Source organism: Coenobita brevimanus, chromosome 60 (genome assembly GCF_032717465.1).
Source record: "Coenobita brevimanus isolate Jiangsu-jjx chromosome 60, ASM3271746v2, whole genome shotgun sequence".
NCBI classification, from domain to species: Eukaryota; Metazoa; Arthropoda; class Malacostraca; order Decapoda; family Coenobitidae; genus Coenobita; species Coenobita brevimanus.
Window position 1 is genome coordinate 35,427,024 of NC_137013.1, and position 25,289 is coordinate 35,452,312.

The 25,289-nt window shown below is 42.3% G+C and overlaps 1 protein-coding gene across 6 annotated transcripts in view; it reads left to right on the top strand.

Annotated features, from left to right (window-relative positions):
• The window catches only part of LOC145403027 (echinoderm microtubule-associated protein-like 2), a 333,938-nt gene that overhangs the window by 253,810 nt on the left and 54,839 nt on the right, over positions 1 to 25,289 (top strand). For 5 of the 6 annotated variants that reach the window (XM_080274858.1, XM_080274859.1, XM_080274860.1 and 2 more), the window contains 2 exons: positions 1,043 to 1,096; positions 20,666 to 20,767. In XM_080274858.1, the coding sequence (XP_080130984.1) occupies positions 1,043 to 1,096; positions 20,666 to 20,767 (156 nt within the window). The remainder of the gene's footprint in view (positions 1 to 1,042; positions 1,097 to 20,665; positions 20,768 to 25,289) is intronic. The other variant, XM_080274861.1, reaches the window with a different exon arrangement.

The following is a 25,289-nucleotide window of genomic DNA, read 5'->3' on the forward strand; positions in this document are numbered from 1 at the left end:
TTGGTATCTGTAGTTTAAAACTATGTTGAAGTGATGTACGTACTGGGTAAGTTAGGCTGAGTAGTACAGTATAGCCACATCTAAGTAAAATAAGCATTTAATTTTTCTTATACATAAGTACAGTAGAGTATTCTGAGCAGATTCTGCTTTAAAATAAGAGTACGCCATACAAACCAAAGTGTATTCTAGTTCAATAACAGCCAGTGAAGAGAAAAATGTTTGAGGTGTGATATAACAGCATTTATATTGCTCTACACAATCCTCATGACAGATCTGTGCCTTAACCCAAGCTACCTGCCTTCCTGGTATGTTTGTGGGCTGTGTGCCCAAGATGTGTGTGTGAGTGGGTTTTTGTCAGTTGTGTTTGTTGGGCTTTGCTGTACTTGTCCATCCCAGCCCTTGTATGTGTATGGTGTGCTTACTAACACTTAGGACCAAGAAATTCATTTGCACAGCTACTTACAGGATAGGATATATATATATGATGGATGCATATAACTTGCAGGATACTGTATTTCTTACTTAGCACATCAGTGTCAGATCAGAGATATTTGATTTTGCTAACAGAGCAGTATCATTCAGTGCATGAAGAGAGATTACTGTATTAGTAGACTATTTTTTTGTATGTACAGAGTCATATTTGTTACATATACAGTACCTTCTTGTACAGCACCATGATATTTATGATCATTATACAGTAGAGCCAAACTCTTCTGTAAACTCCACCCCATGTGTACATGGGAAGCAGTTTTCTGATGTAGATGAAAATGTTGACATAGAATGGTATGCAGACTGTGATAATTCTGTGATCAAGGATTTGGTCCTATTCTGATATGCAGGATTATATAGTACTGAAAAAGGTTAAATTACTGTGTACCTCCATCAGAAATTGTCCTCTTGACATCAAGATAATTTTTATATATTGAGTGTGATGCTGTACAGTTGTTTTACCACTCCTTGCTGTACCCTTCTCCCTGGCCCCCATAATTGCGTGTGGGATAAAAGTATTGTTGTTGTTGTTGTTGTGTTGGTGTGAGAGCAGTCGTGGCGCCTCAACCCACCGGCAGACCCTCTCAGTCCTGAGGCTGAGCAATGGGTACGTACACCCCATGCCTGTCCACACCTTCCTACGTCTTCCAACACTGTCCTGTACCTTACCACACCTGTTTGTGCCCAGTCAATCCTCATTTCTTGAAACACAACACATCCATGTCTTCTTCACCTGTACCTTTCCCTCTTTGAAAGCCAGTTATCCCAAACTTTTACTTCTTTCCTAGCATTTATATCCATTTTTACTCATCCATCAAGTTATGTTTGTTATTTTAACCCTCCATAAATGCACAAACCAATCTTCTTTGTGCCACCCGACTTATGGTTGTCTAGCCCTTATAGTTACATTTTCTGTAATGACATATGTCAGTTCATACCTACTTATAGCAGTGTTCTTTGTTTTTTCAGTTACTGTCATCTATTCTGGTCTTAGTTTTTCCATACCTGTGCTCACATGCCCTTCTCATAGACTCCAACCTGCTTGTGCCCACTCATTTACACTGTAGCCTACGTATCATCACTCAGTTCACGCTCTTACCTATGCCTGTTTTGTTTGTATGCCTTACTCGTATATTCATTAACTTTCTGCGTACTCAGAGGAAACCACATGAGTTATCACCTACACTTCATTCTGATTCCACAGAGGCACTCCTTTTGCCTCATCCCCTTCCATCTGTGTATGTATAATCCATCATAGCAAAATTTGTCTATGATAACCCTACCTATTTATCTTTCATAGCTATTTATCCTCTTTATGTTCTTGGAGTGCCATTTATTGCACAGCCAGTCAGTTCCACATCATGTTTCATTCCCGTAACTTTTTGTTTGTGTGATAAAAAAGCTTGAGATCAAGGAATGGCTGGTTAGAATGGTAATGGCTGTATGTGGGTGCCTCCACTCAGGCGAGAGTAAATGGAGATTTGACTGATGAGTTTTCCATGAATGTTGGCTTGCATCAGGGGTCAGTCTTGAGCCCCTTATGGTTTGTCATGGTGCTTGAAGCCGTCTCATGTGACTTTAGAAGTGAACTTTCATGGAAGATGTTGTATGCTGATGACTTGGTGTTGGTTGCAGAGAATGAAAGGGAGGTGGAGAAAAGATTTAGGAAATGTAAAGATGGAATGGGGACATGGGTTTGAGAGTAAATGTTGATAAAACAAAAGTGATAATATCTAGGTCTGGTGGTGGTACTGTTAAAGCAGAGGGAGTGTGGCCACAAGGCATTTGCCACAGGGATGTGGGAAGTAACTCCATTGTGTGCAGTGTTTGTGATAAACAGGTGCATAAGAGATGTAGTGTTATTAAAGGTAGGCTGTGAAACAATGCTGATTTCTTGTTTACAGTGTGTTGGAGAGAGCTTGTAGAGATTGTCAGGTGTGAGGGATTGATCTTGCTGAAGAGTCTCTTGAGAGTATGGAAGAGTTTTGTTTTTTGGGGGACATGATATTTGCTGGAGATGGGGCTGGAGCCAGCTCAGTTTACTGTATAAGTAGTGGTTAGAGGAAGTTCAGGGAGCTGTTGCCTCTCCAGACTTGAGAGGGCTTTCCCTCCATGCTAAAGGATCTTTGTATGCACCATATGTTGAGGGTGTAATGCTGTATGGTAGTGAGATCTGAGCAATAAAGGAAGAGGATATTTATAGGCTCAGACGTACAGAAATGATAGTGATTACCTGGTAGGTGAATGTGTAGTGCAGACTTGAATGCGAGGCCAGGGGGGGCTAAGACTGTGATGGAAGAGTTGAGAGAATGGATGGGACTGGAAGGTATTGGTGTTGTGATTAGGAGGGGTAGATCGAAATGGTTTGGGCATGCAGAGAGAATGGAGGATGTTAGTTGGGTGTGGAATGTAAGAAGTGTGAAGTTTGAATGTAGGGTTGCTCGAGGCAGACCTGGAATGAGCTCGTAGATTATGACCTCATGGATAAGGAACTGAATACGGAGGCTGCCAGAAATTGAGCAGCATGGATAGGTGCCATTAGGTGACCATGGCCGACACATGCAAGAATGTTGGAGCCTTTATGAACAATTATGAATGATCCTCACCCTGTCCATGTACAGAGCATTCTTAATCTTATCCTTCCTGTGTCCACAGAACGCTAATTTATTGCTGTTTATTTTCCTCTTTTATAATGTATATATTCATCACATCCATCTGTTCCTCATTTTATTTTCTCTTAGTTTTTCTCCCAAACTTCATCCTGCAGAAGCTCAAGTCCAACTGTTACAGATTTATTACTTTTTTTTTTTTTTTTAAATGAAAGGAGGACACCTGTACTCTGGTGAATGGAATTTTTTTTTACTTAATTGGTTTTTCCTTTTGTTCATCTTTTGTATAAAAAAAGAAAGTTTACCAGTTTATTTCTGTATTTGTTATTTTTTTAAATCCTCAATCTTCGCCTCATCCATGTATTCTTAGCATTGGTCATCCTTTGCCCACTGCACATTCCTTGATTTCTGTATCTAGTTGTCCTTTAATCCTCATTGCTCTCTTCTTGGCCACCATACACTTCACACAATTGCCACTATTCAACACTGCCACCACCCTACACCACCGCTCCTGATCTCACTACCACCAGCCCCACTACCACAACCACCACCCCTATTCCCAGTACCACCACCACTGCCAGTACCAGTCATCACTCTCATTATTAACATTACATTTACTACCTGTGCTACCACCACCACCACCACCACCACTCTGGCACCTTCTACATCTGCCATTACAACTACCACTACCATTTCCACTCCTGCTGCTGCCATTGCCTGCTGCTTCCCACACTAACCAGCCTACTAGCATTCATGCTTAGCCTCTTTTGGCATAGAAGCTGCCGTAATGTGCTCCTGACCTAATAAATAAATTAATCCTTAAACCTTAGCTTTCAGAAATAGTGTTTAAAAAGGGAATTAACAGGTACCATTTTGCTGAGAAAGATGGGGTTGTGTGGTGTGTTTTTTCTGTGTGTTTGTGTGTGTTCAGTGCTTGGTCAACATTATCATGTTGTATTATTTCAGATACAGTATTCTTATTACATGTAGACAAATTTATTTAACTTAGGAATGACTTGTTATGTTGAAGATGTTACTGAAGACTGTATCTTGCCCCTTCCATTTTAAAAGCTTATTGCAAAGTGAATAAAATCATTTGTATGTGGCATAAAGGAAATGAAAACTACATCATAATACTCAAGGGGTAAGACAGAAAATTTAACTTTAGTTAAATTGATTAGTCACTTTATGATAATTGTGTAGTACTGTGTCAGTGTACAGTGGAGCCTCTTCAGTCATATATATATATATATATATATATATATATATATATATATATATATATATATTGCCAGACGCCATAATCCCGTAAGGGGTGGCCACTTGACTTTGAGTTATTTGTTTTACGGGGAGGGGCACTAACCCTCCACCAACCCACTTGTTGACACGGAGGGAGCACGTATGGTTTGGTTATATGGTTACCACCCAGTGCTGTAAATGGTTTCTTGGCTTACAGGGAACCATTTGGCTTGTCACTCAATGTAAAGGCACCTGTGAAGGAAAGGAAGGCAATAAGAAGTGATAATAAAGATGGGAGAAATAGGAAGAGAGGAGGACAGACACTGAAAAAGAATAATAAAAATGAAGGAAGAAGTAGGCATCAGGTGAGTGGATGATGGTCGCCACCACCTACCACCATATATATATATATATATATATATATATATATATATATATATATATATAATAAAAGAGGTACAAGGTAGGGTAGTGGATGTTGGAGTGGCCCTGGTGAGAGAGGATAGTGTTTGGAAACTCCCTGTACTGTTGTTTGCAGATGATACTGTGTTGTTGAGTGAAGACGGAGGGGAACTGCAAGGCTTGGTGGATGAGTTTGAGAGAGTGTGTAAGAAACGGAATCTAAAGGTGAATGTAGGGAAGAGTAAAGTGATGGTCTTTGAGAGAGGTGAAGTCAGTGAATGTACAGCGAGGTTGGATGGTGAGGAATTGGAAAATGTGAGTACGTTTAAGTACTTGGGTAGTGTGATGAGTAAGGATGGAGGTTTGGAGGGTGAAGTGCTTGAAAGGGTACAGCAGGGAAGAAAGGTTGCTGGTTCTTTGAAAGCAGTGATAAGAAACAGGGAAGTGAGCATGGAAGTGAAAAAGTTACTACATGACAGTATTGTGATACCAACTCTAACGTACGGAAGTGAAGCTTGGACGTTGTTGGAAGGACACAAGTCAAGAGTGAGAGCCGTGGAAATGAGTTATTTAAGAGGAGCCTGTGGAGTCACATGGAGAGACAGGCTGACGAATGAGGATATAAAGGAGCGTTGTGGTGTTGATGTGGATGTGATAGGAAGCGTTATGAGGAACACACTGAGGTGGTTTGGCCATGTGGAGAGGATGGAGGGTGAAAGACTGACGAAGAGAGTGTATGTGAGTGAGGTGGAGGGGGAAAGAGGGAGGGGGAGGCCGAGGATGAGATGGAGAGATGGGGTGGAGAGGTATATGAGAGAGGGGGGTGTGAGTTGGGAGCAGGGGAGTGAAATGGCGGGGGACAGGGCGACTTGGAGGCGATTTGTTTGTGGCCACCCCAAACGGGATTGAGGCGTCTGGCAATAGATAGATAGATAGATATATATATATATATATATTTGAAGTAGTGTGAAAAATGCCCAGGAGTTATAAAATGATCGTAATGGGTGATGTGAATGAAAGAGTAGGTACTGGTCCTTAGCATAACATAATGGGTTGTAATGGGGAGAAAATGAAGCAACTGAAGGGTATGTGTCAGGAGAGGATTTTGTGCTTTTGTAACTCGTATTTCAAACACAAAGATGCACATAAATATACATGGTATAAAGGGAACGGGGATCGTGTTGAAAGAAGCTCAATTGATTATGTGCTCGTAGAGAGGTCGATGCTGGGAATGGTTGCTGATACGAGGGCCATGAGAGGACAATCTGGAGGCCTGTCTGATCATATGATTGTGGTATGCAAGATCAAGCTGAGAGGAGTGAGGTGGATCAGGAGAGAGAGGAGCAGTCAGGGTGAAAGACTGAACATTGAGAAGTTGAGGATCAAAGAAATGGCAGATGAATGCAGGACCAAAGCAGGGGAGGAGTTAGAATCAATGAATTGGAATGAAATGGATCTGGACAGCCTGTGGAATGCATATAGGGATTGCTTACTTAGAAATGCTAAAGTGGTGTGTGGTGTGGTAAGAGTAACAACAAAGAAGAAAGGTACGGCATGGTGGGATGATGAGGTTCAGAGAGCAGTGGAGGAAAAGAGCAAGAAGTGGCTGAGGTGGTTACAGAACAGGGGTTCATTTGAACTGAATATATTGAGAGCAAGAAGCACATAAAGAGACTAGTGAAGAGGAAAACGAAGGAGATAAATGATGATCTAGGATGAAGTATGAAAGCAAATTACCCCGAAACTAGAAAGTTATTCTGGAGAGAGGTGCGGGAATGTAGGTGAAGTGGAAAGAAATGTGATGGTGTGAAGGATGTAGGTGGTAGATTATTAACCCATGGGGATGAAGTAAGGACCAGATGGAAAGAATATTTTGAAAGCCTGATGAATGGGAATAGAGAGAGCAGAGCAGCTGTAAACATGATTGGTTTTGGGGGTGTGCAGAGAAGGAATGCAGTGCCAGGAGACGTGATTTTCGCACAGGTGAAGAGCACTGTGAAGCGGCTGAATAATGGGAAAAGTAGCTGGTGTTGGTGAGGTGTTTGCAGAGATGATCAAGTGTAGTGGAGAGAGAGTGGAATGAAGTGCTCGTTGGAGATATGTAAGAAGGCATAGATGAGTGAAACTGTGCCTGCAGTGGAAAAAGGCTGTGATTGTACCTCTGTATAAAAATAAAGGTGAGCAAAGTGAGTGCAAGAATTATCGTGGCATAAATTTATTTAGTGTGGTAGGGAAGGTGTATGGAAGAAATAGAGAAGATACGAGAAATATCATAAGTCTTAATGAGTGATGAACAGGGTGGCTTTAGGAGTGGCAGAGGATGTGTGGATCAAATATTTGCAGTGAAACAGATAGAGAAGGCTTGTGAGAAGGACCATAAGGTGTTTATGGCATTCATGGATCTGGAAAAAGCATACGACAAAGTGGCCAGAGAAGGATTGTGGAAGTTTTGCGCATGGACGGTGTAGATGGTAAGGTGCTAGGTGCTGTCAAGAGATTTTATGGTGGTAGTGAAGCATGTGTAAGGATTAATGGGCATCTAAGTGAATGGTTCACGGTCGGTGTGGGCATGCAATGGGGTTGTGTGATGCCCCCATGGTTGTTCAGTACTGTATATACATATGGATGTGGTAATGAGAGAAGTAAAAACACAAGTAATGGAGAGCGGGATGGTGTTGGTAATGAATGGTGATGGATGGAATATCTCATATTTGTTATATGCTGATGATGCAGCGTTGCTTGCAGGTACCGAACACAAACTTGGTAGGCTAGTGCAGAGTTTTGCTGATGTCTGTGAGCGTCATGCCTTGAGGGTAAATGTAGAAAAGAGTAAAGTAGTGGTTACTGAGAGAGAAGGTGACTCCCAGTGCGATGTTACAGTGAATGGAGAGAGACTGGAATTGGTGAGAAAGTTCAAATACCTGGGTACAGTGATAGAAAAGAGAGGAAAATGTGCAAAAGAAGTGGAAAGTAGAGTGACACAAGGAAGAAAAGTAGCTGGTGCAATGAATGCATTGATAAGAAACAAATGCTTGAGTGTTGCAGCTACAAGAGGCTTACATGAAGGAGTGTTAGTGCCAGCTTTAACATGTGGATGTGAGACTATGGTAAGGCATGAAAATGAAAAGTCAAGAGTAAGAGCAATGGAGATGGGATTGCTGAGGAATGTATGTGGAGTACAGAGGGTGGATAGAATACAAAATAATGTGATTCATGAGAGCTGTGGAGTGAGGAAGTCTGTGGACACCAGAATCGAAGAGTGTACTGAGATGGTATGGTCATGTGGAGAGAATGGATAACAATAGAATGGTGAAAAAGGTATATCTGAGCACATTTAAAGGAGGTAGGAGGTGAGGTAGGCCAAGAAGAAGGTGGAGAGATATGGTGAATGAGTGTGTGAGGAAGAAAGGTTTCGAAGTCGCTGAGGCTAGGAAACTGATGAGATCGAGCTGGCTGGATGAATGTTGTGAGGAGAAGTGCATGATCAGGGATTTGGCACCCCTTTTTAACGTGGCAGCGTCCAGATTGACTTTACTGGATACGTTTATGTGAAGCTACAGAACGTGGTGAATGTTTTTGGCGTATATCTGGTAAAGCCAGGATTTCGGGGGCTAGAATGATGAGTGAATGGAAGCGTGGCCCATTGCACTGGGCAAATTTGGGCTGTCTGGACATTGCTACTCCTCACTCTGCCCTAGGGTGGGAAAGGAGGTCCAGATGATGATGATGACAAATGACTTAATTATTCCTAAACTGCCTAGTCCTATAGATTCATAATCTGAAAGAAACTTAGCAAAATCTTCCAGGTAGTAGAGCCTCCTCTGTCTCTGTATTTTGTTGTATAATATAGGTCTCATTCAAGATGTCATTTGATTTAAGCAGAATAAAGGGTAAGGAATGAGGAAATGTTAAATCAGCAACAAAGTAGAGTGCCATTTGTTGGTACTGTATCAGGGTTGGAATATCTTAGGTACAGGAAACTATTAATTAGTTAACATTCCTTTTCTGTCTCGAGTATGAAGTGTTTACGAGAAAATTTGGCCAATTTTTGCTTTCAAACTTATTTTTTAAATTTCCTTTTGCCATTTGATATATTTTACATTTTACTAACTGTCACTATCTGTGAAGTACTGTATACCCACAAATGAAAATTAATTTCCATTGAAATATCACCTGAAGTGGTAGAGGGATTGTTTTGGTTGTGTGATGTAGTATCTGTATGTCATGTTTGTGTGCCTAGTAAAATAGTACATTATATAATAGCCATTTACAGCAAAACCTCGATATAATGGACTTCAACAGACCGGAAGTTGCTTTTATCGGAATCGAATATCTACTGGACTAAATTCCTGTATATCGGAAAAAGTCCAATAAAGCCAGAAGCAGTCTGGACCGTCTGACCATTTCAGCTATGTTCACCACAGTAGGGTAAATAAAAGACATGTTTATCAGTGTACAGTACAGTATTAGTTTATATATTAAACCATTTTACCCCGTACGGGATTATGGCGTCTGGCAATATATAGATAGATTATTGTAGTGAAGGTATAATACAGTACAGTACTGCAGTGGTAGTGAAAACAGTTTAAAAGCCGTTGGTGTGATCTGGACTAATGTCTGATAAATCGGAAATAGTCTTGTATGGCAGAGGGAAGTCCGAATGTCGCTTTTATCGGAGTTTTGCTTTTTTTTTTAATAGTTTGGGCCCCAAATAGTTGGTTATAGTGAGGTCTTACTGTATGTTCTAATCTCTCTAGATTAAGTTCAAATAGGTTAGTTTAAGTTTAAACTGACCTAACAAAAGCCTAATCTGACTTATGGAATGTAGAAGTAGTATTAGTAGAAGTTGTAGTTGCAGTCCCAGTCTCATCAAAATGTGAAACCAGTGGACTGCAGGCTGAAGTTGCCCCTTTCCTGTAGTTCACCATCCTCCATTCAGGAGATACAGAGGGAGTTGAGGGACATTAGTGTAACCTGGCAATGGAGTTGCCTGGTGTTATCAGTGCCATCGTTTGAAGGCATCCCCTACTAGGACTCTTATCGAACATGATCAGCAAATGTAGATTGTGTTGCCCTTCCAAGAAGGATATCATGTTGGCTTGCTGAAATGCTCAATGAGGTATTACTTCGGTGGAAACTTCACTGTTGTAATGGTAATATTTGTTTGCGACCATGTTCCGTAGGAAATAAAATTAGTTTAATGTGAGATATACCAACTGGCAAACAAAAATCCCCAAATTCGATGGTTGTATGAAAGCACAGGCTGAGTGAAAAATTTGTTAATCATTCAGTGATGGAATGTGCCTGGTTGGTTGTTCTTCTGTATTTAAGGTGAATGTAATCCTGGTCATGGCCATGAGTGGGCCTGATTAGCAAGTGGAAGTGATATTCAGGTCATGCACTGTTCGACAGCATTGAAATACAGTATATGCATTGGTAGGGGCTGTCTTTATTGAATGCAAACTAGAATTGGCCCATCTCAATTGCTGTTGTAATAATGTGATGATGTATAACATAGCTTGACCCTTTACTGTATTATGGCATTCATTCCTTGTACTGTACCTTTGGCTTCATATTGATATATTGTAATTTAGGTGTACATTGCATTTAGAAGTTTTGATTTAGAATTGTTTTTTTATATCATACGAAGTGTTACCAGTAATAACACCTGTTGAAGATTCAGAAAAGGGAATAGAAAAGGTGACACAATATATTGTCCTATCTTATAACATAGCTTCAGTATTGTGGCCTTACCATTATAGTGCATCATTGTTTAACCATCTCATTGGTGCTGATTAGGAGCCTACTTGTATTGGCCCTGTTCTCCCTGGGTGCAGCAACTGCAGCATCTACTTGGGAGCCAAACCTCAATAATTTTCTGGACCTCGCTAGGAGGAAGGATACTCGTCTGACTCCAGTGAGGTGTTGTCAGCCCCAAGAGGATGCCAGTTCTCTGCATGGTGTACTGTACTGTACTGTAGGAAGGCCCATAGCAGAAGTTACTTACCTTTGGTCAGTGGATGTGCTCAGCCACACAGATGGGACTAAAAAACAACAACAGCTATCTTGGCAAAGGAGAATGTAAGGCAGTCATAGGGTAAATAAGTGTTGATTGGACCTAGAATTTACTATAAACAGCAGATGCAAGACTATATTTATAGTGATGCCATCATGATCAAAAATTTGTTGACACTTCCCTGACAGTTGTGGCAATGGAATAAGTTGCATGAAATATACATTATATTTTTTTGCCATAGCAATATCAGACACATATCAGAACAGTATGAGACAGAAGGATACTTCGGTGTTTAGGGAGGAATGGGAAATATGGAAGGCAGGACAATGCTGGTGGGAGATTGTTGGCAGTCTTGCTTGTGGTAAAGTTAATGGTTGTGTGTGTGTGTGTGTGTGTGTGTGTGTGTGTGTGTGTGTGTGTGTGTGTGTGTGAAGAGCAGCAGCCATAATTGTGTGCTCTATAAAAATACTGAAATGCAGAAACAAACAAAAATTAAGCAAATATCAACACTACAAGAAACCAGTTCATGAGCACCTTTCTACATTTTGCACCAAAATTGCAAGTACACAAACAGACTGACAGACAGTGAGCATTTTATAAAGAATTGCTTAACACTATACTGTAAAAAAATGTTTATTATAGCTGGTTCCCATCCCCCACCATGGCCCTCCCTAGATAAGGATGTTGGCGGTAAATTTAGGAATTTCCCCTTCGTATGTTTATGCTCAACCCTTGTGTCGTTCCTCTCCCCATTTCTCACTGATTCTTTTACTGTGGTTTTCTGTTCCGTATATGTACTTTTATTATATTAGTTTCCTTGGTCAAGGTGATTTATGTGGCAGTTTGATGCTCTGAGTTTCAAATTACACTTGTATTTGGCATGCTAACTACATATGAAAAAGACACCTTTTCATTGGAAGAATTATATTCACATAAGGGACAGTTGTTTACCTAGAAGATGCAATAGTTTTGGTCTGACTTGGACTCTTTTTAAGTTCCATTAATGCAGAGGGTCCAAGTTGGGCTGAAACTTGTATCATGACAAAACAGCCTCTCCATATATTCATGGATAAAGTTCTTCCGTTTGATTAGTTTACTGTGCAGTGAAATAAAAACATTTCCTTTTTGTTATGTTCAAATGAGTATCATAAATTTCATGAAAGTTTGTTAACTTTCAATCAATATTAAAATGAACATGTGCAGGGTAATACCATATGAATAAGTAGACAGTTTATTGTAGGTTACTTATCAGAAACTGTAATGTATATCAAAAGCAAGAAGATTATTGGCTTTATAACTCCAGTTTTAGGTTTCTTAGACTAAATGCACAGAGTTAAATTGAATTAATATGATGGGACTATTGCAAACCCCTCCCTCATTCATTTACTTTGTAAATTTATTTCACATCAATACTTCCCCCCCCCCCCTAAATTTTCATTGTATTGTACAGTATTATCTCAGACTCCTGTCTCATATATTTTGTATTGTACTCCAACTATTTGTTTACATAATCTAACCCCTAGCATGCTGTGTTTGTAATGAAAGAGCATGCATTGTGGAGTTTAAGCCAATTTTAGTGTATGTTTGTATGTTCTGGCAGCAGAAACAACAGCATTTGGTTGTTCAGTTTATGTTTGTGTGACATACAATCTGCTTGTTTGTCATGTTGCATGAATTATTCCTATACAGTACATTAAAATTACAAGAAACGGAATATAGCATTGGGAAGGATAATATGCAATTCACTTGTGTATATAGTATAGCATACAGCATAATACTGATAAGTGCTACAGGTGTGATAAGCAACAACAATTTTTTCTTATCTGCTCCTTTTCACCTCTCGAAATTTGAAAATTATTGACATGAATCAGAAACAGTTATGTTGACATAATGATGTGTGGCCAGATTAAGGCATCCGTGTCTGTTGCCGCAGATTCATCAAACTAATTTTCAAAATCCATGGAGGAGAGATGACAGGACTTTAGTTGCTGATAGTACAGGTACATTGTTGTGAATGATCATAGCAATGTACAGTAGTTGACAGGATACAGACATTCAAAAAACAGACCTGTACAAATAGATTTCAGCGTAGTTATATTGTGTATGAGATATTAAGGATTAAAACATTTTACATATATCCAAATTCACCATGCATCTGAACTGACCCCAGCTTACAGTATTTAAAAAGGGTATTTCAGTCAAAGACTCAATCCAATGGCGTTTCTCTTTCTCCCGCAGAGACTCAGTCGAATGGCCTCTCCCTCTCTCTTTCTCTCTCTCAGAGACTCAATCGAATGGCATCTCTCTCTCTCAGAGACTCAATCCAATGATCTCTCTCTCTCTCTCTCTCTCTCTCTTTCTCAGAGACTCAGTCCAATGGTCTCTCTCTCTCTCTCTCTCTCTCTCTCTCTCTCTCTCTCTCACATCACCAAAACGGATTTGACGAAGTTTCAAGAAGATGTTTGGGATATTACTTTGTCCATGGTAAAGGAAGGGCTTGTTAGGAAGGGGAAATAGGATTCTGAGACCTGAGAATGCTTTTGTTGTGCTTTGGGAGTTCGTATGCGTTTATTTACCCCTTCTGTGTAAAGATCCTTGTAGATATGTTGGAGCTTTACAAGACCCTTGATCATTTTGTCACTCATTAGTGATTTCTGGCGAAACATCATAAATTCCGGGTGCTTATTATCAGCCATTTAGGTGTTTTCAAGTCATTTGCCATCAGATCTGGAAGAGTTTCATGGTACAGTATGGTTCCTCATTTTCCCTTTCTCATGTTTTCATTGGTGAAGAACATCCTCAGTTTTGATGGCAGCCAATACATTCCCTGCTTTCATCTTAACATCCTCATTCATCATCTGTATCTCCTCACTTCCCTGTACCTCCTCACAGCCAGGAAGTTGCCTTGTGGCAGCCAGAGTTTGTTGTGACTCAGTTATTGCACAACACAGATTGATTACAGACTTGGGTGTACATTTGCACCAGCTTCATGAACAAACAGTGTTGGGCATGGAAGCCATGCAGAAGGTCAAAACACTAGATATGAGGAGGTTTTCGTACAGTAGTGGATTTCATGTAGGATGCTGAATCATCAGCATCAATTAATCCTGTGTTGCCCCTTGAGGAGCATAGGAGCCTGGGGCTAGGCAAGTTGGTCCTGACATTTACGACGAGAGTGACCAGCCTCATTCATCCGTGAGTGGCATTATGTGAGCAGTAAACCTCAACCATCCCTTGGATATAAACCTGCACAGGCTTAATCCAACTGGAGTGCCATAATTACCCACTAAACCACCAAGCGCCATACTTTGCTTATATGGTTACCACCCAGCTTAGTAAATGATTTCCTGGTGTACAGGAACCATTTGGCTTGTTACTCAGTATAGAGTCACCCATACACAGAAGGAAGAGGAAAGAATGAAGGAAAAAAGATAGAAGAGGGAGTGTAGAGTCACCCATAGGATGCGGAGTTTTATATATATATATATATATATATATATATATATACACAACCAAACACTTGTGTTGGACATGATTCATGTTGTACAGTTGTGCTTTGGACAAAATTGTTTTTATTGTTCAGAGTACTAGCATCAGAGCCAAGATGGCTCTTTGTTCATCCATTCTTCATTGCTGTGAATCTGAGCTTTAATTCATCCATGGTGGACATTCAGAGTGGGCACTGCAGGCATGTCATTTGTGTTTTAGCCTATTTTCACATACTTGTTCACACTGATGATGTATACAGACTTTATCACATACAGACATGGTCAGTATAAATACTCATTTCTGAATTTCACAAGCATTGCTCTTACTACAGATACATTTTCCCATTGCATACATAGCCAGTATGAAGAAAGGTTAACTTTGCCTGCCATCCTTTTCCTGAAGAGAAGTTCTGATCCTACAGTGGACCTCAAATAGACTGATTTAGATATGATACACTTGCATCAATATTGTAATGATGGACAGGTCATGACTAGTCTGCTGCAGGACCAAATCTTTTTCTTCATAGGGGTTAACCATATCTCATCATGTTGACATGGAATGAGTTGGCAAGGGGGTTGACTTTATATTTTCCAGGGCTCAAACCTCCCAACACAATTGCATTGTAGGAGATTTTACCCTGACCTCATTATCTAGGGAATCATGAGATGGATGTTCCACTGCTGAGTTCCTGTGGATGCAGCTAGGTGTTATTTGCATTGTTATGTTTGTTAAAGTATGCTCATATAACAGTGAGAAAAAGGGGGCCAGTTCAATTGCAGTATGACTCTTTGGCATTCTGATTTTATTTATTTCACACATGTTAAGTGCTTTATTTACCATATTCATTATTGTAGTTAAACTGACTATTCTGAATCTACAGTGATAGACAGGAGTGTAGTACTGTACTGGTATCTGTGTGTATAAGTACATTTATACAGTAGATAACATTGTGATTTTATAGATATGGTTGTGGAGTACATAGCAAGAAAGGTACCGATACATTTTGCCATATAAATTTGGAATGTATTTTCTTACACAGTCCATGTACACCCTATACATTATTTTGTCAGTGGCTTACATGTGTACTCTGATATACACTCACAAGTCATAGTTTTTGCTGACACTTTTGTAGGAGGAGGCCATAGCACGGGCCGAACAGGGTCGTACTCCCGAGGGGAATGGGAATGCTGGTGATAGGGAGAGCTGGAGCTCCTGTTTCACTAGCTATCTAACCATCCCCCTTTGCTGACCTTTTCAGTGTGACAGTAACATGGAGAGTAGACCAGCATAGTCTCCCAAACATTACCTCTAACTATCTATGCACTACACCACATGCACTTTACATTTCACACAACGTATCCCACTACGTTACAGGGGTTGGCGCCAGCAAGGGCATGCGGCCAGAAAACTTTGCCCCCGCAATCTAGTGGCGGACTTCTGGGGGGAGGCGTGGCGGGGGTTCCGCCGGCATAGATCATGGGTCCAGGGCGAGATGGGGCTCGGGCCTGTGCTAGAGGGTACAGGGCATTGCGGTTCCCAGGCTGCCGCTTCCGCCCAATAGAGAGGGGCCCGAACCTGGGAGTAGCGTCCCAGGAGGCTGCCCTATCAGTGGGTGTATAATGGCGGGATAGTTGCAGTGCCAAGACGCGCTTGGAGGGTGTCCCTGCAGCTGTCCTGGCAGGGTGCCCCGAGGCCACTACCACAGCCACTGGTAAGCTGGTGGGCTAGGGGTCCCAGATCCATTGCCTGGACCTGGGATTGTGCGGTGAGTGGGACCTGTGCTGTGTCTGTCCCCATTTATTAATACTGAAGATGACAAAACAAAAAAGGTTTCAAAGCAAGCCTGAGGACAGTAAATCACCCATGGGGATGAGGGTGGGTTCATGGAATGTGGGAAGTTTGAGGGGAAGAGCAGGGGAAGTCGTCGAGGCATTCAGTAGGAGGTGGGTGGACGTGGCGTGTTTGCAGGAAGTCCGGTACAGGGGTGGATCAGCCAGAAAGATTGTTGGGAAGGACTGTTGCTATAAGTTGTTTTGGCAGGGGAGGACAGATGGATATGGAGGTGTTGGTGTGATGGTTGCGGAGAAATGGGTGGAATATGTTATGAATGTTTTGAGAGTAAGCGATAGGATATTGGTTGTGAAAATTCTGTTGGGAAGAAAGATAGCTGTGATTATATCGGCATATGCTCCACAGGCAGGATTGGATGAATCAGAGAAAGATAGATTTTGGGATGATTTAATACGTGTAGTGGGTGGTATGCGGGATGATGAGATAGTGATTTTGGGAGGGGACTTAAATGGTCATGTAGGTGAAGCAGCCCAAGGTTATGAAGGAGTGCATGGGGGCTGTGCATATGGTCTAAGGAATGCAGAAGGGGAAAGGATACTCGAGTTTGGGGAGGCAACGGACATGATTGTGTGCAACACATATTTTAGGAAAAGAGACAGTAGGTTAATTACGTATGAGTCTGGGGGAAATAGCAGTCAGATAGATTATTTTCTGGTTAGGAGGGCCGATAGGAGGTTAGTGAGGGATGTTAAAGTTATAGGAAGTGAGGAGTGTGTGCAGCAGCACAAACTACTGATTTGTGATATGGTGCTTAAAGAACAAATGATGAAAAAGAGGACTTATGTACCTAGGAGGAAAATATGGAAGCTGAAAAACCAAGTAGTAAGGGATGCCTTCTATAGCGAGTTGAGGAGAGTGGTGGCTGAACAGGGAGCTGTAGACAGAGGCGTTAATGAACAGTACAGAGCCCTCAAGAACAATTTCTTGAGAGTTACTGATGTAACATGCGGCTGGACAAGAGGACCACCAAGACATAAAGTAACTTCATGGTGGGATGAGGGTGTAGAAGCTGCAATTAAGGAGAAAAGAAGGCTTTTCCGGGAATGGAAGAAGGGTGGTAGCAAAGAGGAATATTTGGCTGCCAAGCGTAGGGCTAGGAGAGAGGTATACAGGGCAAAGTCTGAGTCACAGAGACAATTACTTGATAACCTAAATCATGGGGAAAGGAAAAATATATTTAGGGTGGCAGGTCAGGTGAAGAGGGATAATCGGGATATCATAGGTGAGCAGTGTGTGAAGAATGATGAAGGAAGGGTAGTGGTGAACAGTGAGGATATTAAAGATGCATGGAGAGAGCATTATAACCGGTTGTTGAATGAGGAGTTTGACTGGGACAGGGAAGGTTTGGAGCCAGCAGATCCAGTGTCTGGCCCTTGGCCTTTGATTGATGCTGCTACTGTGAGTGAGGCAATGGGCAGGATGGGGGTGGGGGGGGCAGCAGGTGTGTCTGGGTTGGCTGCCGAAGTGTTGGGGGCCTCGGGCGATATAGCGGTGAGTTTAGTCACTGACCTGATAAATAGGATTATTTATGAGTGTGTTGTCCCAGATGATTGGCTGAAGAGTGTAATTGTAAATGTGTATAAAGGGAAGGGTGATGCCCTGGAAAGAGGGAATTATAGAGGTATAAAGCTTTTAGATCAGATAATGAAGGTAATGGAGAGAGTTTTAGAAGGTATGATTAGAGAAAGAGTGAATATTGATGAGATGCAGTTTGGGTTTATGCCAGGTAGGGGGACCACTGATGCCATATTCATTGTTCGACAGCTTCAGGAAAAATATATTGGTAGGAGAAGGGATCTTTATTTTGTTTTTGTTGATTTGGAAAAGGCCTTTGACAGAGTCCCTAGAGAGGTGGTGAAGTGGGCAATGAGAAAGCTTGGCTTGGAGGAGTGGCTGGTTAGGGTGGTTATGGCCATGTATGTGGGTGCTCACACCCAGGTGAGAGTGAATGGAGATTTGAGTGATGAGTTTTCCGTGAATGTTGGTGTGCATCAGGGGTCAGTCTTGAGTCCCATGTTGTTTATCATGGTACTTGAAGCCCTTTCACGTGACTTTAGAAACGGACTCCGTGGGAGTTGTTGTATGCTGATGATTTGGTGTTGATTGCAGAGAATGAAAGGGAGGCGGAGGAAAGGTTTAGGAAGTGGAGAGATGGTATGGGGCAAAAGGGTTTAAGGGTAAATGCAGATAAAACAAAAGTGATGATATCTAGGGTTGGTGGCGGTACTGTCAAAGACGAGGGAGAGTGGCCATGTGCAGTTTGCCACAAGGGCGTGGGAAGTAATTCCATCTTGTGCGGTGTGTGTGATAAATGGGTGCATAAGAGATGTAGTGGTATCAGAGGTAGACTGCGAGATAATGCTGATTTTATGTGTACGGCGTGCCGGGGTGAGCAGGTGGAGATCGTCAGACGTGAAAGAATTGAACTTGCTGGTGAATCTCTTGAGTGTGTGGAAGAGTTTTGTTATTTAGGAGACATGTTGTGTGCTGGAGGTGGGGCTGGAGCTAGCTCTGTGGCTAGGGTGAGAAGTGGTTGGAAGAAGTTCAGGGAGCTCTTGCCTCTCCTGACATTGAGGGGGCTCTCCCTACGTGCTAAGGGGTCTTTGTATGCAGCGTGTGTTAGGAGTGTAATGCTGTATGGCAGTGAGACCTGGGCAGTGAAGGAGGAAGACATTCGCCGGCTCAGACGTACAGAAATGACAATGATTAGGTGGATGTGCAGTGCGTCCCTGCGTCCAAGGCCTGGAGGGGCTGGGTTTACAATGGAAGAGTTGAGAGGTAGGATGGGACTGGAGTGTATTGGTGTTGTGATGAGGAGAGGTAGATTGAGGTGGTTTGGACATGTGGAGAGGATGGGGGATGATAGTTGGGTGAGGAAGGTGAGAAGTGTTAATATTGGGGGTGGGGTTATGAGGGGTAGACCGAGAAAGACATGGGACGAGGTCATTAAGTGTGACCTTAGGGTTAAGGGACTGAACAGGGAGGCTGCAATGGATCGTGCAGCATGGAGAGCCGCCATTAGGTGACCAAGGCCGACACATGCAAGCATGTTGGAGCCTTTAAAAACGAAAACGAAACGAAAACTTTACCCATAGCAAAAGGAAGTCAGAGTCAGGGTTTCACTTCGTAATGAAGATCCGTTGTTGGTAGTTTTGAGTTTTTCCAGACTGAGTGAGTTCTTCATTTGACATGAAACCCTGGCAATGGCTTGTCCCAGCCATGAATAGTGGAATTAGAGGGTAAACAGAAAGTATGACTCCCAAGTGCAGTTAGATAAGGAGCTGTCTCATAGTTAGCAGCTGCACTGTGCTTGCCTGTGTGTGCCTGTTTGTACAGTAGTACTGTACGGTGTGTCATTGTGCTATACTGTCTTTGTGGTTTGCTACATGTGCTGTTATGAATTTATTTTTGTGTTATTCATATTGTGAAAATTTCAAGGGATATGGGTATAACCATTGGTGTTGTGCAATGGCTATAACCATTGGTGTTGTGCCTTTCAGCTTTCTAGTCACATATAACTAGAGATATGCAAGTTAATAAACTACAGACATAACCACTTAATTGCTAGTCATAGATAGCTATATTAAAAATTCACTGACATTTTAATATTAATATGCTAATTCTGAATGCCATAAAATAATTAATACCATTTCATACTTAATATCGGGCATGTCAGTTTGATAGGAATCAGTAATGGCACTTACATATTACACATCCACCTTATGAAATATGTAAAATATTTGGGTATTTTCAGTCATATATAAGTATATAATACAAAATCAGTGATCTCATCACAGCCACTCATAATATTGTACTTTGTTAGGTCCAGTTATATAAATTATACTCATGTACTCTCAGTAATTAAAGGTCACATTGATCTCTTAAGTTTGCCTGGATTGGTTTTATATATTGTGGCAAAATTACTATGTTGCAACTGTCCTCTGATTTTCTTTTTTTCTTTCTCTCCCCCATCCTTGCACAACTTTCCTGAATTTTGCTATTTATCATCATCTCATACTCTTTTATTACACTTCATATTTCTTCCCATTTTTATTCTTAACTGTTTTACTCTTTACCTGGCTGTCTGCATGCAAATATTGTATCTTCATTACTATTTTCCCAACATTCCTGCTTTTTCATACCTCTTCTTCCTATCTCCCTTTTTCACTTTGCTCCTCCCATCTTGTTCATTGTCATTTCTCCATTCCTTTCCTTCTGTTATCATTCTTACCACGTCATGTTTTACTGTGATGTCTTAATACTTTCCCTATCTTTTTACCTAACTTCACTCCTTTTCTGTCTCCTTTCACCATCTCACATTTTTACATCTCATCACCTTCTTCACATCTTCTCCTTGCTTCCTGTTTCCACCTTCTCCCTGTCTCTCCCTTCCCCCTTCTGCTTTTCCACTTGTCATTTTTTCATCCTTTATCTGTCTCATTTCTCCATTCTTCTTTATCTCATGTTTCCACATCTGTGTGTCTCTTCTCATTGTATATCTTTCTTCCTCATCTCTCCGCCTCTGCCATTTACTACCATCCACCTCTTCATCCCCACCCCCCCCCAACAGCCACACATCCGTGTTTGGGACAGCGTTAGCCTCCACACCCTTCATGTCATTGGAATCAGCGACATTGAGCGCTCCGTTGCCTGCCTGGCGTTCTCAAAGGCTGTAAGTTACTGGCACTTGCTTTAGGTCATATTTTCTGTCTTTGGTATGAATTCCCATTTGCAAAGGATGTTTTTTTAAACATCTTTTTCAGTAAAGAAACAGCTTTGAAAATATTGAATATTCATGATACAGTATGTTACACCTTAACCCGTGGATTGCAAGCCACAGCTCAGGCTGTGCTAACCTTCCAGTGTCCGTGCACCACTGCTTACTACTCCACCCCTGCACAGACTTATGCATGGCACTACACAAAGATGGAAAGAGAGAGAGGGAGATTCCCCCCCCCCCACCCCACCAAATGATGCCCTGGATGTTAATCTTCAAGTTAAAGAAAACTCCCCCCCCCCCCACTACGCACCCCTATGCAAACTTACACATGACGTTATGCAAGGACAGAGAAAGATTTTATTTTTTTTACCAGATGATGCCCTGGATGTTTATCTTCAAGTTTATAATTAACAAAAACTATATATATATATATATATATATATATACTGTATGTATATATATATATATATATATATATATATATATTTTTCATTCTTTGCCCATCACGGGGTGGGATAAAAGAGGTAATTATGCAGTCCATGGGTTAAGTGTTGATGTGTGATAGACAAAGTTAATCAGAATAGGAGAGGAATATGAAGTCTCCTTTACCAACAAAAATATGGCTTACAGCACAGGAAGTTCTAGTTGTTGTTGGTTGGCGATCTGTTCCAAAATATTGTATTGCAACATTTTTCATATAATTGCTGTAAATTGTGGTTAACTGGCAGATTAACCCTGTAGGTAACACTGGATTTTACCAGGCAGTTTTTTTTTAATTTACTGTGTACTGTACTTAGTAGCAAAATAGGACTTCAAAAATCTGTCTATAGACTGACACCGTATTGGTGACCTATAATGAAGATTTACTGTACTGTAAATCCTCATTAAAAGTGTATGTATTTACCTAGTTGTGACCTACAGGAAGTGAGCTACGCTCGTGGGGTCCCATCTCTTTTTCTCAGTAAGTCAAATTTTGCTTTGAACTCGTTTAAGTTTTTAGACTGGACGATCTCTTTATCCAGGCTATTCCATAGGTTTATGCATCTATATGGAAAACTATATTTCTTGATATCCTTTAAGTCCTGGACATTTTGGGCTTGGGGGGGGGGGGAAATGATATGTGTTCATTCCTACTCTAAATTTGCTGCATGGTGACGAACAACTATGTTTTGGCATGTAGTTCCGGCGAAGTCCACTAAAGTGCCCCTGCATCCTCCCCAGTTCCCGCCATCTATCGTCGTGACTGCACACTCATTGCTATGGCTGCCCAAGTGCTTGCTTTTGTGGTAGTCAGTGAATAAAATGCAATACCTCGCCACTAGACCACATGGGAATTTACAGTTTTGTGCAGCGTTAACCCATTAACTGCGCATGGCGTTTTTTTGGAGGTGTCCGTGGTGCGCAGACATAGGAGTAAAAATGAAATTTCCCAAAGGCCAAATTTTGTCTTAGGAATTGGGAGAACACATGCCAAAGTATATAGTAATGAAATATTAGCTCAATATTTACCTTGGTAAAGCCATGGATGAACATTGAAGCGTCTGATTCCCTTTTGGAATGTATGGTTTTCGTTTTCTTTTTCGGTTTCATTCTTACGTGGGTCGTCCCTGGTCACCGTGGCACTATATTCGAAATTCACCTGCACAGCCAGGGCTGTATTGAGCAGTCACACTCGGAACAGCCCAGGCTGTATAGAACAGTTAACGGGTTAAGAAATTAGAATTCAGAGTGCAAGGGATTAAGTGCAGAGTGCAACACTAGCGTGTTGCAAGTAAGAACAGAATGTGCAGTGGTAAGCAGTTATAATTCACAGTGTAAAGGATTAAGTGCAGCGCAAGACTGGATTACTGTACTTGTTTCAAGCGCACCTTCACCGCTGTCAGTGCCATAGAAGAGGCGGGTTAATCTTCACAACGGTCATGGACGTGTTGTAAGTACCCTGTACACTGCTAAATATTTTCCATAATCGCTTCTTATTTCTCATTTTCTGGTTCCTTTTCATTTACTTTATGGTTTCTGTCCCTTCTTTGTGTGATAGGGTCTTAAATAGGTGCTGTGCATGTCCGGTAGGGAGTTATTTAGGTAGTTTTCAAAGTTAGGTTGGGTTAGGGTCCATAAGTACCCGTCCAGGGGGCATTTTCCCAAGTCCCAGACAAACCCAAGTCCCGGACATGCCTTTGGCTCTGTTACTTTGGATCTTGGAGGGATTCCTGTACTTCATATTCCCTGCGGCCAGGTGAAGGCTCTACTGTATGTTCTGCATCCATCCTAATTTTGGCACAGTTTTCAGGTCAGTCTGCCATATTTTGACATCAAAACACACATGAGAATATCCTAAATTAATTGATACACCAAGGAACCTATGAAAAAACCTAAAGTTCCCTGCCAAAAAGCATTTGATTGGTGTACTGTACATACCACCTGGCGCACTGCAAACAGGCTTCGTAATCCACACACCTCCAGCTGGTTTACACTTGTCCCATGTGGTGTAGTGGCTAACCTTCGCATTTAGCAAAGGTCAAAGAACTTCTCCTCCTCCTCTACCTGCTGGAACTGAGCAATGAGTGGTGACTTTCTGTGATGGTGCCTACCCACCTCAGGAGACTCTGAAGACAGCCGCAAACTTACATCCAACAGAGACTGAATGGCTGTCAATGTTCTCGGTTGTGGGTGTGGTGTTGAAGGCGCGAAATGAGGTGGTGGTGGTGGTGGTGGTGGTGGTGGTGGTGAGAATGGGCTGGCATTCGTGGGAGTGGCAGTCTTGAAGAAGGAGTCGATCCTGCTCTGACGATAGGACCAACGATTCTGCCGGAGGATGATAGCATCCCTGACTGCCTGCAGCTCCGTCACCAGGCTGAGCGTCACCAACTCCCTATCCCAGTGCAGGTGCTCAGCATACTCCAGCACCTCCTCCAGACTGGCATGTAGGGCATTGAGACGAGGGAGTGATGGAGTTGTGGGGGCTCCAAGTCATGGCCCTCATCCTCGTCCTTGTCGGTGTCGCTGTCCTCTTTCGTGCCCACAGAGGCTACAGCTTTCCTCATCGGACATGGTTGGATAACCAGGATTGTCGCTGTCGTTGTCCAGCCAATCCCTAACTTCATCGACGTCCACCTTCTGTCTTGCTTTTCGAAGACAGTGGAAATCATCCACATCAAAACCTTCAAAGTCGTGGTCGGCTTTGATTCCCTGTAGAGGAGACGAGACCAACCACTTACGTGGGTTTTCACGGAGACTTCCTTCCACGCATTTGCCCAGTTGAACACTGCGGACTTCAGGTCGTAACGCCAAAGATTCTGCAACGTCTGCTCCCCACGTATGTCTTCGGCCACGTCCTTGTCCTCCAGCACCATAATCACCTTGTTCAGGAACCTCCGCCAGTACAGTCTCTTTGCAGCCACGACAGCATCCTGGTCCATTGGTTGAATCAGAGCAGTCGTATTAGGTGGTAGAAACTTGCATCTAATGCACCCGTCATCAGCGACCAAATCCTTCTCAGACAGATGCGCTGGGGCATTGTCGAAGAGCAGGAGTGCCTTCGCCTCAGGTGATACCAAGGACCTCCATTTGATAATGGATAACCTCCTTGACGAAATGTCTGTGGAACCATTCTCTGAAGATCTTGGTGGTAAACCAGGCCTTCACAGACTGGTACCACACAACAGGCGGGTTATCCATCAACCCATGGAGACAACGTGGTTGTTTTGCACACCCAACAGTAACGGGTTTGAGGCGGTGTGTCCTGTTAGCATTATCACAGAACAAAACAGAGACATGCTGTTTGGATAAGTTTTAACCAGGCACAGTCTTCTCCTCCTTTGCAAGTGTGTTGGTGGACAACAGGTGGTATACCGTAATAGACCAGCTTCATCAGCATTATAGGCTTGACCAAGGGCAAGGCCCTTGTCCTTGATCAGGCGCTGCACTTTCTGGCAAAATGGGTCAACATCCTCCGCTGCCATGTCCAAGACCTCGCCATGTGCCTTACGTCCCATAAGTCCATAGCAAAGCTTGAAGCGAAAGAGCCATCCTTCGGAAGCCTTGAAGTCGTGTATGTTGTGCAGGCCTGCAAACTTCCCAGCTGCAGCCTTCGCCTCGGTCCCATGCACGAGTACACCTGCACCACGTTGCTGGCGAAACCACAACAAAGTTGACCGGTCTATAACGGTGTGCTGGGTCTGGGCCATGACCTTCCTGTTGCCCGTGTGTGTGTGCGTTCACTGTAGTCCTGTCTGTACTGCGTAAGCTTGTCGCATGACACTTTAATATCAAACAGAGTTGAACAGGCTAGATCATATTCCCACAGAATGCATCCTGTGGTCCAGCCCGCATCAACCTTGCTCAGTATCTCATCCTCCTTCTCTGGAGTCGAAACCTTCCTCTTCAGCTTATCAAAGTGGTGGTAGGGCCATCATCACACATACGAGAATGCAGCAGAGGAGGGCCACAACCTGAAGAAGGTAGAGGACCACCA